Here is a 15214-nt window from a genome sequence, read left to right on the forward strand (position 1 = left end):
TTAAATTATTAAGTAATTAGAACCAGTCTAATATTGGGCTCAAACTTGATATTTGTAACATTATATCCTAATATTAAAATATTTTGAACTAGTCTAATATTAGGTCCTAGACTTGATAATTGTTACATTATTCAGTAAAATTATAAACTAATTTGAACCAGTCTATAATTAGGCTTTAGTCTTGATAATTGTAATATTATTGTATAATTTGAACCATTCTAATCTTGGGTCCTAGACTTGATAATTGTAACATTATGCAATAATATTATAAACTAATTGGAACCAGTCTATAATTAGGCTTTAGTCTTGATAATTGTAATATTATTATCTAATTTGAACCAGTCTAATCTTGGGTCCTAGACTTGATAATTGTAACATTATTATCTAATTTGAACCAGTCTAATCTTGGGTCCTAGACTTGATAATTGTAACATTATACTGTAATAATATATATATTCGGATCGTGCTTCGTGCATTGTGCCTGTTTTAACTAAATTCTTAAGATTATATTTCTTTAAACTCTCCTTTAGTCTTATCTCTATCAAAGGTTCTTTCCCCCTTATGTTTTAAATGGACGTAGGACTTTCTTGTAACAATTATAGAGTTGCTATGCTTTCTTAATCGTACCTAACTATTACAGGAATCCTCATGCAAAGTTTGAAATCGATAGGACAATTCTAAGATGTCTAAATTAACAAAAAGATCTAACCATTACAGACGGACGGACAGGCCGACCTTATTTATAGAAAAGCTTCGCATAAATAGCATATTCAAATTCACAAAAGATATGACGAAGAATTGTAGGCTTTTAATGGAGTTGTCCTGCTAGCCCTATACCTTAAAAGTTAGTTATAATATAAAGTACTATCTTGCTAAATTTAAAGCTTATAAAATGACACGTAACGCTTATAAAAATGAAATAAATGAGATATTTATTATCCATATGTGATAACATATGGATGCTTGATTTGCCCCCCAGGGGGACGGATATAATATAATATATATGTACTATCAGCTGCGCCCTTAGCATATAGGGACTTAAAATAGCTAAAATACTTCACAGTATCTTTCTAAAAATTGGGATTTTAATTTATTCAAACGACTATTTTTTATTTAAAATTATTATTTTGTTTGCTCGTCTGTTTCTTTTTTGCACGAATAACATATATTTAGTTTAATGTCATATTATATAAGTTAAATGTAAATTAATGTCTTTAAATAAGCCTTTTATACTTTTAAAAGGCTTAGTTACGTGGGGGGTCTTTCTTTTTTATTATCAGGGGTTGATATATTCTTCAATAATATCGATTAATTTTTCCAGCATATTTCTGAACATAATTTATTTACCTTGAATTAAAACCTGTTCTCATTGAAACAGACAAGAAAAGCATGTATCGTATTACCACCAATTTTTATTTTAAAAGAAATCTCCGTTTTGTAGGGCCTTGAATAGACCAAAACCTGTCCAATGTCAGCTATCCTAGCGTTTTAAACAAACAGGCAGACATCACATCGAATTACAATTTTCATAAATCTTTAAAAGGATCCAGAAAAACAAGGGGTTCTAAATAAGGGAAATGGCTAAGATTTTGATTTAGAGATATGGGAATAGAAACATATGATTTTATTCTAAAATTAGAGATAGTTAAATGATGGGGGGAAAGGACAGTTTGTGCAGTAATAATAAATAGCGCCTCTGATGAATTAGGTTAATTTTGCCTTTTAGTTTTAAAGTTTTCTTATCCCTTATCCGTGGATTTTATTTTAATGCGATAATGTACGTCCTAACAAATATGGCTTATGTTGCTCTTTTTATTAACACACAACAATTAGTCTAGCAGTTTCGGACATAGTAAGTGGAAAAAAATATTGAAATTCTATTTAACTGATATGTTGTTCGCCCTTAGTTTCTAGGTGTGATTCTAAACATATGAAATTTTTGTTTTAAATTATAAGTAGACTCGTAGAGGATATAATTGTGTAGGTGACCGATGTACTTCCATAAATATACGAAGCTTCCCTGCAAATTTGAATATATCCGTCTAATGGTTAACGATCTATAGGCAAAAAGACAAATAAACTTATTTTATAAAACTCGTTGATAGTATTATTTTAGCCTTTTACACCAATTTAAAAAAAAATACATTTTGTTACAAAAAGCATAGTTTTAAAAGCCCCTAATTTTTCTTCTGTTGCTCAATCCTTGGTTTCTGCCCAAATTAAAGAATTAACTCCATTGTTAAAAAAAATCCGAAATTAAAAGATTATCCTGAAATCTCCGACACCCATTAAAACCCGTAGACTTTATATGGAACTGTTATCCTAAAAGAGCTTAATTTGTTTTGAGTGGTATATACTTTGTATGCTTGGATCATTATTATTATTCTAGCTGCCCTGCTACTCTACAACCCTGTCTTTTCCCTTATCAAAATTATCATAAGCGCTGTAGAGTAGTCACTTATTTAATCTTAACTTTTAAAATTGCGTAACTCTATTTGGAAAAGGTTTTATCAAAATATTGTAAATCAAAATGATCAACATAGGGCTTTTACAACTTTATCTTGGTTTTTACCTTTCAGGGAAGCATTGTACGTTATTGATTTCTACAAATGCCCATGTTTTCATAAATAAATCTTGTTTCAATTTTGTTTTTGCAAACTAAATAGCATCAGATAGCGTTTAGGTTTTTCTCTTTTTAAGTAAACATCTATTCTATAAAGGTATGTCTGTCCGTCAGCTTACAGTTGTTACGAATACGATCTACTGTGCTTTTTTCTAGTAATACATTTTTTAATTGGTTGCTTTTTTTAAAGCTCTGAAACTATCCCACACACCCCTACTTATTTTAAATATCTTTGCTGGGCTCTTCTAAACCTACCTTAACCTAAAATAAGTATTAAAAGTTCGTCAATATGCAATACTTTGGAAATACCCAAAAGTTAAGTGTTAATTTGTATTTTCTACAAAAGTACAAAATTTTTATATTAATCAAATGTATATAGTATTTCTAGATCCCTGATCAGTAAATTGGACCAATAAGATAAAAGTGTAGGAACAATTCGGCCATATTATTATATTTGTTTATATCATATATTACTAAATATATAAAAAAAATTATCTGCTAGAAGTTGGACGGATTATTGTGTCTGACAACTCATCTAGGGTAATAAATCTATTATTGATATATTATTTATAATTTCAGGTTGTGTCAGCAGAAATCCTGATGGCCAGCGAGGCTGGGTGTCCAATTGAGATGCACAAGATTCCCATCGACAAATGTGATGAGATGTATGACGAGGTCAGTTTTAGTTTCCTTTGAGAAATTGATTCACACCCCCCACCCCTATATTATTTAGTAATATAACAGGATGTCTGCTCATCTGTCTGTCTTGTGTGTATCAAATAATTTCATTAACAAAGGGGGGAGGCGGATGTGCCACTTTTTGAAACCAAAAGTAAAACGTGCATGATCTCAGTCCATAAAAGAGTTACAGATCTAAAATATAAGGGAAAATTGTATGAGAAAAAAAGTTTATCTCAGACGATTGAGAACTGTCTAATTGGCGAAAAAAGGCAAAAAAAAATTCGGCGGGAGCGGCGGTTCCGCCGCCGTTTCTTCACAGTTCCATATTGTTCTCCACAAAAGCAACTGCTGTGCAGAATTTTAGAGCTGTAACTCTTTTATGGACTGAGATCATGCACGTTTTACTTTTGGTTTCAAAAAGTGGCACATCCGCCTCCCCCCTTTGTTTTAAGTTCACTTGTGAAATCGTGTTAATGTCAAAAATAGGGTAATTCTACTATCCCATTCTTATATTATCCTTATTTTAAAGTAACAGGATGTCTGTTCATTTGACTGTCTTTTGTGTAGCGAATGATCTCGATAATCACTGAATATATATGATTCTTCTCCTTAAGCTTCTTATATGTTCAAGGAAGGTTAATATCTATCTTCCTCCACCCTTCCAAGAGATATCGCTCATAGAAAAACTAAAGTTGATATTGGCGGTTTTACATCCCCTCCCCCCTTCTACCTCAAGTGCCCTTAGATGCATCTAGAGGCGTATCTGCCAGTCTCTAATGTCCTGTTCATAGCTTGAAGTTTTTTTTTCTAAACTGGTATAAATACATAGATCCACTAATGTTTGTTTTTAATATTGCAAGCAACTCAGCTGGTTTAGCCTTGTAAACTTTAACGCACTTACAAAGCAACATCGCAATCACATTGATTAATTAGGCAATAATACATATAGTATGATTTTACATACAGTTGACGGCGGCAACGAAAATATTTTTTTGGCTAAAATTATTTACCAACAAAAAAAGGATTTAGTCCAGCTTATACGAACCCGAAAAAAATCACAAACCCGAAAAAAATCACAAAACTTATACTTGATTTTCAGCTGTCGTTGGGGGTGCAACAATTGACGACTTTTTTACCTGACCCCAAAATATTATTTTATATTTATTTTGCTTGTTGCTCATGCCTTATTCCTGGATTCAGACTATGATTTTATTCACGTTTCTGTGACAAATATCTAAAAAAAAACACCAAAGATTTTATCCTGTTGGAACCGGTTTTATTTTGTTAGGGAAAAAAAGCTAACTCAATTGTCTTTAATATTTGATGTCGTATTTTAGTTGGCCTATAATTGTATGTACTACATTGTATGCTTAAAAAGCATTAAAGCATTTTATTACTAATTAATGTTAAAAACCTTTTTACGTTTTTAATTGCTCATGCAAGAACAAGATCCCAGTTCTATAATTATTCTTTAAATTAGTGTTCTTTTTATGTTTATCGTCTTGTAGCAGTTTTTTAGTAGATCCTGTAAAAAGTAAAAACTTTGTTTTTTCTTAAAGTCTTTTCTTTTTGATTGAGGTAGCTACTCTTTAACAAATTTTTGTCGGTCCGTCACTATGTCATGATACAACTAAATGAGAGTTTTACAAAACTAATTCTTAACCAAATTTTTTTGAACTTAAATTTATCCAAAATTATTTACTTATGGGCATTATTAGTAAACAAAATTACGAAACAAAATCTTACTTCCATTTGTAAGAGACTTGCTTCAGCCTAAACATCTTTTAACAGCCCACATAAAGCACTTTTATATAATGGTCGTGCAATCAAAGGGTTGGGCTTCAATTAAAAAAAAGATCGCGCATTTAAATGATCGGCGATTGTTTGACAATATTTCCATGAAAATTTTGGAATAAAGAAAAATTTTACAAATGAAAGAATATTCCTAAAATTTAAGCAGCCTGCATGTAGATGTGCCTGGTAATGGGTACGGTGCTGCATATTGTATGTACCAGTGGCGTATGCAATACACAAACATGGACCAGTATACCTAGAAATATTGTATGTACCAGTGGCGTATACAATACACAAACATGGACCAGTATACCTAGAAATATTGTATGTACCAGTGGCGTATGCAATACACTAACATGGACCAGTATACTTAGAAATATTGTATGTACCAGTGGCGTATGCAATACACTAACATGGACCAGTATACTTAGAAATATTGTATGTACCAGTGGCGTATGCAATACACTAACATGGACCAGTATGCTTAGAAATATTGTATGTACCAGTGGCGTATGCAATACACTAACATGGACCAGTATACCTAGAAATATTGTATGTACCAGTGGCGTATGCAATACACTAACATGGACCAGTATACTTAGAAATATTGTATGTACCAGTGGCGTATGCAATAAACAAAAACAGACTAGCATACTTACAATGTGTATTTTTAAAAGGAACAAAAGTATTGCTTTTTTACCCCACTTACCATTGACAGAATTTATTAATCTATATCTCATTTTCTTCTTTGACATGGGACATCTTGTATCAGAAAAAAACATTACATGGTTTTCAACAAATTATGCCCTAAAAAATTAAACCAAGCAATGTGCCTTGTTTTCTATTATGAATGAACCATGGCTTGTGCTAATAGTAGAAAAATTTTATGTATACCGTCAGAATCGTCATAAACTTTTGAAGTTAAGTAGCTGTATTAAAAAATGTGAAATGTTGGAACATTTCACCACGTAGCTCCTTAATAAACTATAAGTAGCACATAAATGGTTCCTATATATCTAATAACTAGAGTTTATGACGATTCTAAAAAAATTTGAGTTTATTTTTGTAAAGGATCCACATAATTATTTTCTAAATTATAAGGTCAAATAATCTATCTGAATGTTTAACCTTGTCCTAGTATGCATCTTTCTAATGTGGATACGTGCACCAGGCATTTTTCAGAACCTTGCGCATTTAACCAATTTCAAATTAATACAGGGCTGTATATTTAAGCCTTTTTTTCTGATCAAAATATTTAGCCTTCCAAAAATTCTTAATTTGAGCTGGATTTTCTACTTAAATTTCACAATATTTAAATATTTTTGTGTGAAAAATATGTAAATCCCTGGAAAAAAATACTCGTGCAATTAGAAGCCTACACAGGATCACGTCAACACATATACACAACATATCACTCAACATTTACAGGGTGTCCACTAGATATCTTGTCAACACATATGAACACATACCATTCAACATTTGCAGGGTGTCCACTAGATATCTTGTCAACACATATACACAACATACTATTCAACATTTACAGGGTGTTCACTAGATATCTTGTCAACACATATACACAACATACTATTCAACATTTACAGGGTGTCCACTAGATATCTTGTCAACACATATACACAACATACCATTCAACATTTACAGGGTGTCCACTAGATATCTTGTCAACACATATACACAACATACCATTCAACATTTACAGGGTGTCCACTAGATATCTCGTCAACACATATACACAACATATCACTAAACGTTTACAGGGTGTCCACTAGATGTATTTTCAACAAAAAATAACAACTTTCCTTATATCTTTTTTAATGGGACATTTGTCAAAAAATTTTGTATCACCCTGTATGTTCACATTCTACCACCATTACACAGCCATTTTTTTTCATAAAGGATTGTAGAAAGGAGAACAATTCTTTTATTTTTTTTAATAGCGAAGATTTTCTTTAATAAGCTACTGAACGTCACCCAAATCGTCTTTAATTTAGAGATATATTGATATATTGATTTTAAATTGTTATGGATAGAGTGTTATTGGTTATTGACCAATTATTTGAAGCTGTTACTCTACATTCTAATACTATTTAGCAATTTTGTCCCTAACTATCGTATTGGACAGGTTTTTTTAAAGGTATATTTGCTAAAGTTGTTGTCAATATGTTAGAATTATTTGCCATTGAATTGTTTATTTGTAAGCCTTGACTAAAAAACAGATTAAAACTTCATCGAATTAAAATCAAATTTGTTTGTTGTTGATGTAAAAAGCCTTACTTTCATTTTTGTCTTCATGAATTTTTTTTTAAACTTTTTAAATTTTTTTGAAAAGCATGTATGGATGAATGCAACATTTAATTCGAGAAAGAATTTTTAGGTCAAATATTTTAGTAGATTTTAATATGATTATAATCAGGAAGAAAAATAAATTTTTAAAATTATTTTTTCCCTTATTTAAAATTCTTGTTAGTTTTATTAGTATTAATTCTAAAACTAAACCAATTAGTTGTGTTTAGTTCAGTTTTAGTTTATGAAATAGATTTATATAAAAGGAGGATATGATGGTTATAAAGATCTAGTACCTATAATTTAAGACACTTAAAACCACCCTAAAAAGCTTAAAATCAAATATTCTTCTATGACAACCATAAATATATATCTCTGAAAAAAAAGTCTTTCAAAATAAATGGCTGGTTGTCTGTCAACTCTTAATTAGCAAATCAGCCACTGCTCAGCCGCTGCTGAGAATCCTGCATGAAACAAGAACTTTAACAAGGACAATTATATTCATAATAAAAAAAGCAAGCTAACTGCATTTTAGATGAAGATATCCATTAGATGACACACATATAAACATGAACACACGAAGTTTTTACATTTATGATGAGTTAGATGGTGGATAGATTATACTATATTGAAAGGCGGACGGACGTACAAACAGACCTTAGTTATATATAGTAGCTACGCTACTAATGAAAAAGCACTTGCCTGATAAAAGTTTATTATTACAGTACAAGTTGGGTAGACAGTCTTATTAACTCTACCGCCCACCCACTAGAAATAAAACAAGCATGGATATGTTCAAAAGTAGGGCAGTAGGTATAGAAAATAATGGGATACTTTTTGTTAGTATTGAACCTAAGACCTAAATTTAAACAGCACATAAAATAGACATGATTTTAGGTTTTTTGTATGTATGTCTGTCCTGCAAGTTCAGGTTAAAGGCTGGTCTGAACTTACCGGATAGGCTTAGTTCTTTTATTGCACCTTAAAAACAAAATTAATTCCCAATTATTACCAATCATAATTTGCAAGTCTATTTTCAATTTTGGCAAAGAAAAATTTGATTTTTTTAGTTTTAAAAGCTATTGATCCATATCAACCCAAGACTACTTTATCAAACTAACATCTTTGTACAGGCCAAATATATATTTCAAAAACATAAGGTTTCATTCTCAATCGTCCTATAAACTTTTTTGACATTTTAAACATATTTACACTCCCGCTACATTTTTATTTACACTGGCGTCATTTAATAGGAAGCAATAAAAAAAGGACAAACAAATTATGGAGTAGCTTAGTTTTTGATAAACTAGCTCCTTTACAAAACAGTTGCAGATATCCTTAGATCTCGTCATTGGGTCAGCTAGTATTATTTTAATTGATTAACCCAATAGAAATATTTTAGAGTGGTAGAATATAACTTTTCAAAACATTCAAAAACATGTATCAGATAAATATATCTTGTTTAATTTTGAAATGATTAAATACAAAAGGCTTTCTGTAAAGCTTAACTTATCCTATATATTGTGCATGCCGTCTTTCATGGAAGCTTCTTTTTCATGCTTTGCAGTAATACTTGCAGCTGTGTCCCTAACGTGTAGGGCCTCTGTATCTATGAGATATGGAAGAGCAAATCTATGACCCAAAACCATATCGTTACCTATGTGAAGCTTCCCTAAAATGAAGAACTCACTCGATCTTGTAGTTATCGAAATCTTAAGCTACATACTAAATAATCTTACTACTTAATAAAATAGGATATGATTAGTTAAAAAACTATTTTGTTTTTACAAATATGTAGAAGTTTAATCACCACGGGTTATGTCTCACGGTTGGACCCTCAGATGTCAAAACTTTATTTTAGTGTTTGGCCAAAATGACTTTGCAATTGTATCTGTAAGTACGTCTAATAACACCCTTTGCTATTTTTAAAATCCTAGAAAATTTTTATTGCAAGAAAATTGCATAAATTCACAACCTTTTTTAGAACCACTACATAACTCGAGTTTTAAAACTTTTTATATAAAATCCTTTTTACAAAAAATATCAATAATTACTTAAAATTAAACCTGAAAGAAAAAAAATCTCATTACACGTGTTAATTTGCATGTTTTAGGTCTTTTTTTGAGGAAAGTATAACTTCCACATTTTTGACAATAATTATATTTTTTTAACATTTCAAAGTAAAATATAATAAAACTTAAACGATTTTTCTTGAATTATCAGTTGAAAATTTCATCAAACATGCAATTTAAGTGATGAAAATTTAATAAAATCATTTTTTGAATGTTTAGAATTACCAATTTTCTACATTTAAAACAAAATGTTAACAAAATTTAAAAACATTTTAACATATAACTTCAAAAATCAATAACATTTTATAAAAAGATGTTTCAAAAAATAAATCATTAAAAGGTATTAAAATGCATTTCAAATTACTTTAAAATTAAAACGAGAACATCTTTTTACACTGTATTCTGTGGAATAGAGTTTAAATGACATGATTAGTAAATGAAATATTTCCTAAACTCATTAAGCCTTTTTGTGACTATATTAAAAATAATTTATTTTGTTTCATATTGTTTTTTTATTCAAATATTTGACAAAATTTTCCCTACGTCAATAAAATAAAGTCAGTTTTTTACTGTTTCCAGGTTTTTCTTTATAATTATAACAATTAAATATAATATAAATCTTCATTATCTTTTATTTGAATTATCATTCACATTAAAATGTAAAGTATAAGCTAGAATAGCACTTTTTTTAACGAATATTTTAATGACATTATATCAAAATAATTCCTCTTAAATATCACACAACATATGATTGGGAAGTATAGCCATTTCTTGGAGGTATAATATTTACAAAAATACCATTAATTCTGTTTTTATCAGAAGTTAAAAAAATTGAACAATTCTAAAACAATGGTTGGCTGTCTAGATATTGAGTACACTAAGACTACGGCTCTGTTCTATTGAAATAACGTTGCAAAAAGAGGGGTTCTGAAAGTAATCTACCTAATTATTTTTAAAGAACCAACAAGTACTGTCAGTATCTTTTTTCTTGTAATCTAGCAGACAATCAAATCATAACACAATTTTCATGATAAAATATTCAGTAAGAGATATAAGTTTTCCGGAATTGTAATGTAGGGAGTAGATTTGAAATCTGCATCAAATTTTAAGGATTTTTTATAAAATTCGTTTTTTGTATAATTCTTTATCTAAAAGCGGAAATACAAATTAAGTTAATTAATTTTGGCATCTGTGATTGGCGCTCTGATTGGATGTCGTACATCATTCAACCAATTAGAGCACAGGTAGTTTAAGATCCACCTATCCTATTGGTCAAAATTAATTAACTTAAAATGTATTTTCGCTTTTAGATAAAGAATTATACAAAAAACGAATTTTATAAAAAATCCTTAAAATTTGATGCAGATTTCAAATCTACTCCCTACATTAATATTCCGGAAAACTTATATCTCTTAATATTCAGGTTTCTACTTCACATTTTAAAAAATATACTGATCAATAAAATGTTCAAAATTTTACTTTGTACTAATTGAAAAAATATGTTGTAATTCTTATTTTAAAGTTACATTTTTATCCCTGACAAAATCATAGACGACTTTTAAAGGCATCTTATCTAAACTTTTTGAAGAAAAACTTAAAAACGTTAATTAAGTATTAAAACTATTTTCTTCGATTTTTCTGAAGTTATTATCGCATTCTATGGTTTTTTTATTATCATTTACTTATATCGAAAGTGCCAAACATTGTACCCTAACTTATTCATTTAATAAAAAACCAAGCGTGGTCTGTTGTGAAGGTCAGCTGTTTGTCAGTCAGCTTTTGGCAAACTCCCCGAACATGTTGTCAATTATTCCTGATATCTCCCGCCAAAATTATTCTTGATATCTTTATTTCCCGCCAAAATTTCTTTATCTTATCCCCTGCCTCCCAGATTCTTTGCCCGCCAAGATTGGCTGTACCATTGCTTCCCCATTCTTACAGTGCAAGACAGCTGATGAGAACAGGTGATTGTAAATCAGAGAGACAGCCCGTGTTATCCTTATATGGCTATCCAAACATCCTAACAATGTTTTCAAATGCACTCTTTCTTAGAAGCGGAACAACTCTTCAATATACGTTTTACTGAAAATCTCATTGTACGACATCAAAACATAGAAAAAAGTTTTGTTAAGTTAAATACAGAACATTTTTCTTAAAAATAAAACTAAATTTTTGGCTGACTTTGCACGTTGACCATACCTATCCTTGTTTTACTGTATATCTTTCTTTTAAATTGAGTGTGGCATGTTCTAAAATGATTACGGAGGCAATTTGTCTACCCATAACAGTGTCCCCATTCCCCCGCCCCCCCCCCCGCCCAATTCCACCCCCCCCCCCAAAAAAAAGCTTTATCAATTGTTGTTGGGTCTATTTTGCACCTTATAGATATAACAATGGCTTGCCTAATCTGTTTGACCAAAAAATTGATTATTATCAGCTATAAGTGTCAAGTGTGTAAATTCTGTGTGTTTGTGTGTGTATATGTTAGTGAGTGTGTGTATATGTGCGTGTAAAATAAAAATCTGGTGCAAATAATTTTTCAGTGCAATGAATGGTTTTGTCGCCATCAGCTTGACCAAGCTCATTTTTTTTCTTTTAAAAACAGATTTTATCATTTGATCAAATTTATGGACAACCATTACAGAGACAGAAAGTAGGACATTTGCAGGACAATTTAAGCTGCATGTCTTGTGAAATGGTTAACATTAGCTTATCAGTAATAAAGAACAAAAATGAAATGCACATGAACTGCAAAATAAATGCTTTTTTGCTTACTAGCGGTTGCGCTCCTAGCAACTAGGAGCTCTGTATTCGAAGGAGTAGTGAAAGTAGGAAAGAAACCTAAAACCAAACTTAAATATAAAAATTAAATAGCATAAAACCATTCAGGGAACGAAAAGAATCTTCCTTAAAATTATGAACTCAATTGGTTTAGTAGTTATCGACAAAAAAATCCTTACTACTTTATATAATGGGATAATTAAAATGAATGTTTGATAATAAGGAATTTGGAAAATAAAAATAGCAAAATTTAAAAATTTAATCTCTAGAAGTTGCTATTCAATAAATAATAAATGTTTTTTGTTCAGGAATGCTCTGGTGATCGTTTCATGCCATTCCACCGTGCCAACTATGACAAGAAGACCGGACAGAGCCCCAACACCCCCAGGGAACAAAAGAACTCGATGACCAGCTGGTTGGACGCCAGCTTTGTGTACTCAACAAAGGTAAGTCCCAATGTACAACTGCGCAAATGCCGAAATCATTATTTTCAATATGGCGGCAAATTGAGTATCCACATTAAGCACTTACTATAAAGTAACCCTGTCTCGTTATCATTGATTAAATAAAATAAATGGCATACTGGGTATGCAAAATAAATTAAGAATATCATTGTTGAAACTGCCTAAGAAGATTAATTAGCATTGGGATAAGAAGTTCCTCTGGGGACATGCATTATATTTTTCAAAGACAATCTGTAAATTAAAAATATTTTTTTTTATGTTCTACATTAAAGTGATGTGTATTTATCGATTATTTTTCACCTCTTAAGCAGTGGCTTGCACAGAGATTCGCTAGAGATGTATAAAACCAAAGAGGATAAAAAGGGGAAAGGCAGGAACCCAAATTTCAATCTTAAAGAAGGGGGGGGGGGGTGTTGACACCCCTACTGTACAGTACTGTCCTAAAGTAACATTTCTCTTTTCTGAATCGATAACTTCGATAGGTAATTTGAGAAAAACAGATACCTTTTTATTCTATTTTCACAATCTTGGTAGTTTTTTTTGCAATTACATTAAATACAGAGGATAAAAAATATCTCCTACTTTTAGTTTTATCATCACATATCAACGTTCTCATTATTTCAAAGTAAAAAAAATGCGAAAATGGATGGATTGGATAGATAGGCCTGCCTGCTGATGGACTGAAAGATAGGAAGGATATTTAGATGGCTGGAAGGGAAAGTGCATTGGAGCATAGAAAATTTGTCAAGGAATTAGGCAAGCAAAGATTAGATTAGAGCATGCGGGTAAAGTTGGATACACCAGTGATACGGGGATAGGATGATAAAATGTCACCTCCTTCCGTGATTAACAAAAGAGGTTTTCTGAAAATTTACTTTTAAAAAGAGCATGATTCACTTTGATATGATTTTTAATTTTCTAATGACCCATTTTGCACAACCACCGTAGAGTTGGTGGACAACCTTTTATTTTGGACATGATTCGGAGCTAGGGTAAGAAATGAGGAAGGGATGAGACCATTGCACTGCAAATCATACTCGTCCAAAGTTTCAAAAATCATTCCTTTGCTTAAAAACTTTGTCAAGTCTTTATTTGGTATTTCACCAATAATTTGAATCTACTGAAAGGATAATTTTGTCAATACATCAATTATCCTTATCCTTAAAGATCCATGATAATTGTTAAAGGACCATAAACAAACTTTCTGAGAGAAAAAACTTTATATTAAAGGGATAGGCTATGTTGAGTAAGAAATAAAATAAGATAAGTTTAAAATGAGGAAGGGGATTCTGAGGTTTACTCGTCTGTTGAAGGATTATACCAATATTTTTACGAATAGGTTAGTTATCAAGTGATCAGTAACAAGAAATTCTTGAGATATTTTAACACAAACCACTCTGATTGGATACGTATTCATACGAGATTAGAGTGCCGTATATTTGATTGGGAGTGGTGGGGGGGGGGGGAGGCATCTTTGTATGAAGTATCATCGAACTAAATCCTTTTTTTAAATGCAGCTACTACAAACTTTACTATGTCTGTAGTCTTGCCTTTATACAGACAAATACCCAATAAGTTTTCCTCCAAATAAAAAATCTTTTATTTTCATGTTGAAGACATTACCCTGAAATCCATACCTGTACCAAAACTACCCTGAAGCTAATTTCTATTTTTGTCTTATAGTTATTTTTGCATTGATTCAATGGATAAAAATTTACTTGTTTCCAAACTACGTGACAAAATTTAAGTAACCTAAATTAAGCTTTCAGAATGTAGTCTAATTGGAGCATTCGGCCGAGAGTTAGATTTTTTTTCACGAAAATTTCTTTAATTTTGCATTTTTTAACATTTCAATGGTTTATAAATTTTCAGAAAGATCGATATTGGGAATTAGCCCCCCCCCCCCATTATTCATCTAAATCTATATCCCCGCATAGAATAGTTAAATAAAATGGCATTTAGCAAGTCACACATATGTTGGGAATAAGACCGTATAGAAATGCCCAAACCCCCCATATCTTTTACAACAGCGTAGCTATTCTACAGCCTACTTTGTATGTCACAAGAAAAAATTAACATTTCATTCGCCAAGAACTCAAAGTAGCTATAAGACCGTTAAATTATGACGTATTTGTCTTTTTGATACATTGAAGATATGCCTAAAAATTCTTCCAATTAAGGTTCTTTAATTCTTCTAAAATGCTTAAAGCGCGTTCTTGTTGTGATACCTTTGCATATTATAGTTCTTGTATAATATATCATTAAATATTTTTTTCTTCAAGAAATCATGTTGACCAACTAAAAATTATGGGGATAAATTAATTGAAAAAGCTATGTATGTTTTCATTCTTGTGTTTTTCTGGTTCCTTACCCCTTAACTATACTTTTTTTCTTCTCCTACTTCTTAATTCCTTCTTTCATGCCTAGGTATTCATTTCAAATAACACAGTTTTTTATACGGAGCACTAGAAAGATCAGCTTTCATTGATGGATGTTTT

General features: G+C 30.8%; 2 protein-coding genes across 2 annotated transcripts in view; one reads left to right on the top strand and one right to left on the bottom strand.

The window, feature by feature from the left end:
• Sec5 (exocyst complex component secretory 5) overlaps positions 1–15214 on the bottom strand; it is a 305887-nt gene that overhangs the window by 174088 nt on the left and 116585 nt on the right. The window lies entirely within an intron of this gene.
• The window catches only part of Duox (dual oxidase), a 193202-nt gene that overhangs the window by 92179 nt on the left and 85809 nt on the right, over positions 1–15214 (top strand). Inside the window, exons 2-3 of the mRNA XM_080158071.1 lie at positions 3203–3298; positions 12561–12698. Coding sequence (XP_080014197.1) covers positions 3203–3298; positions 12561–12698 — 234 coding nt within the window. The remainder of the gene's footprint in view (positions 1–3202; positions 3299–12560; positions 12699–15214) is intronic.

This window comes from Acartia tonsa, chromosome 4 (genome assembly GCF_053477335.1).
Source record: "Acartia tonsa isolate MP-2025a chromosome 4, ASM5347733v1, whole genome shotgun sequence".
In the NCBI taxonomy this organism is placed as follows: Eukaryota; Metazoa; Arthropoda; class Copepoda; order Calanoida; family Acartiidae; genus Acartia; species Acartia tonsa.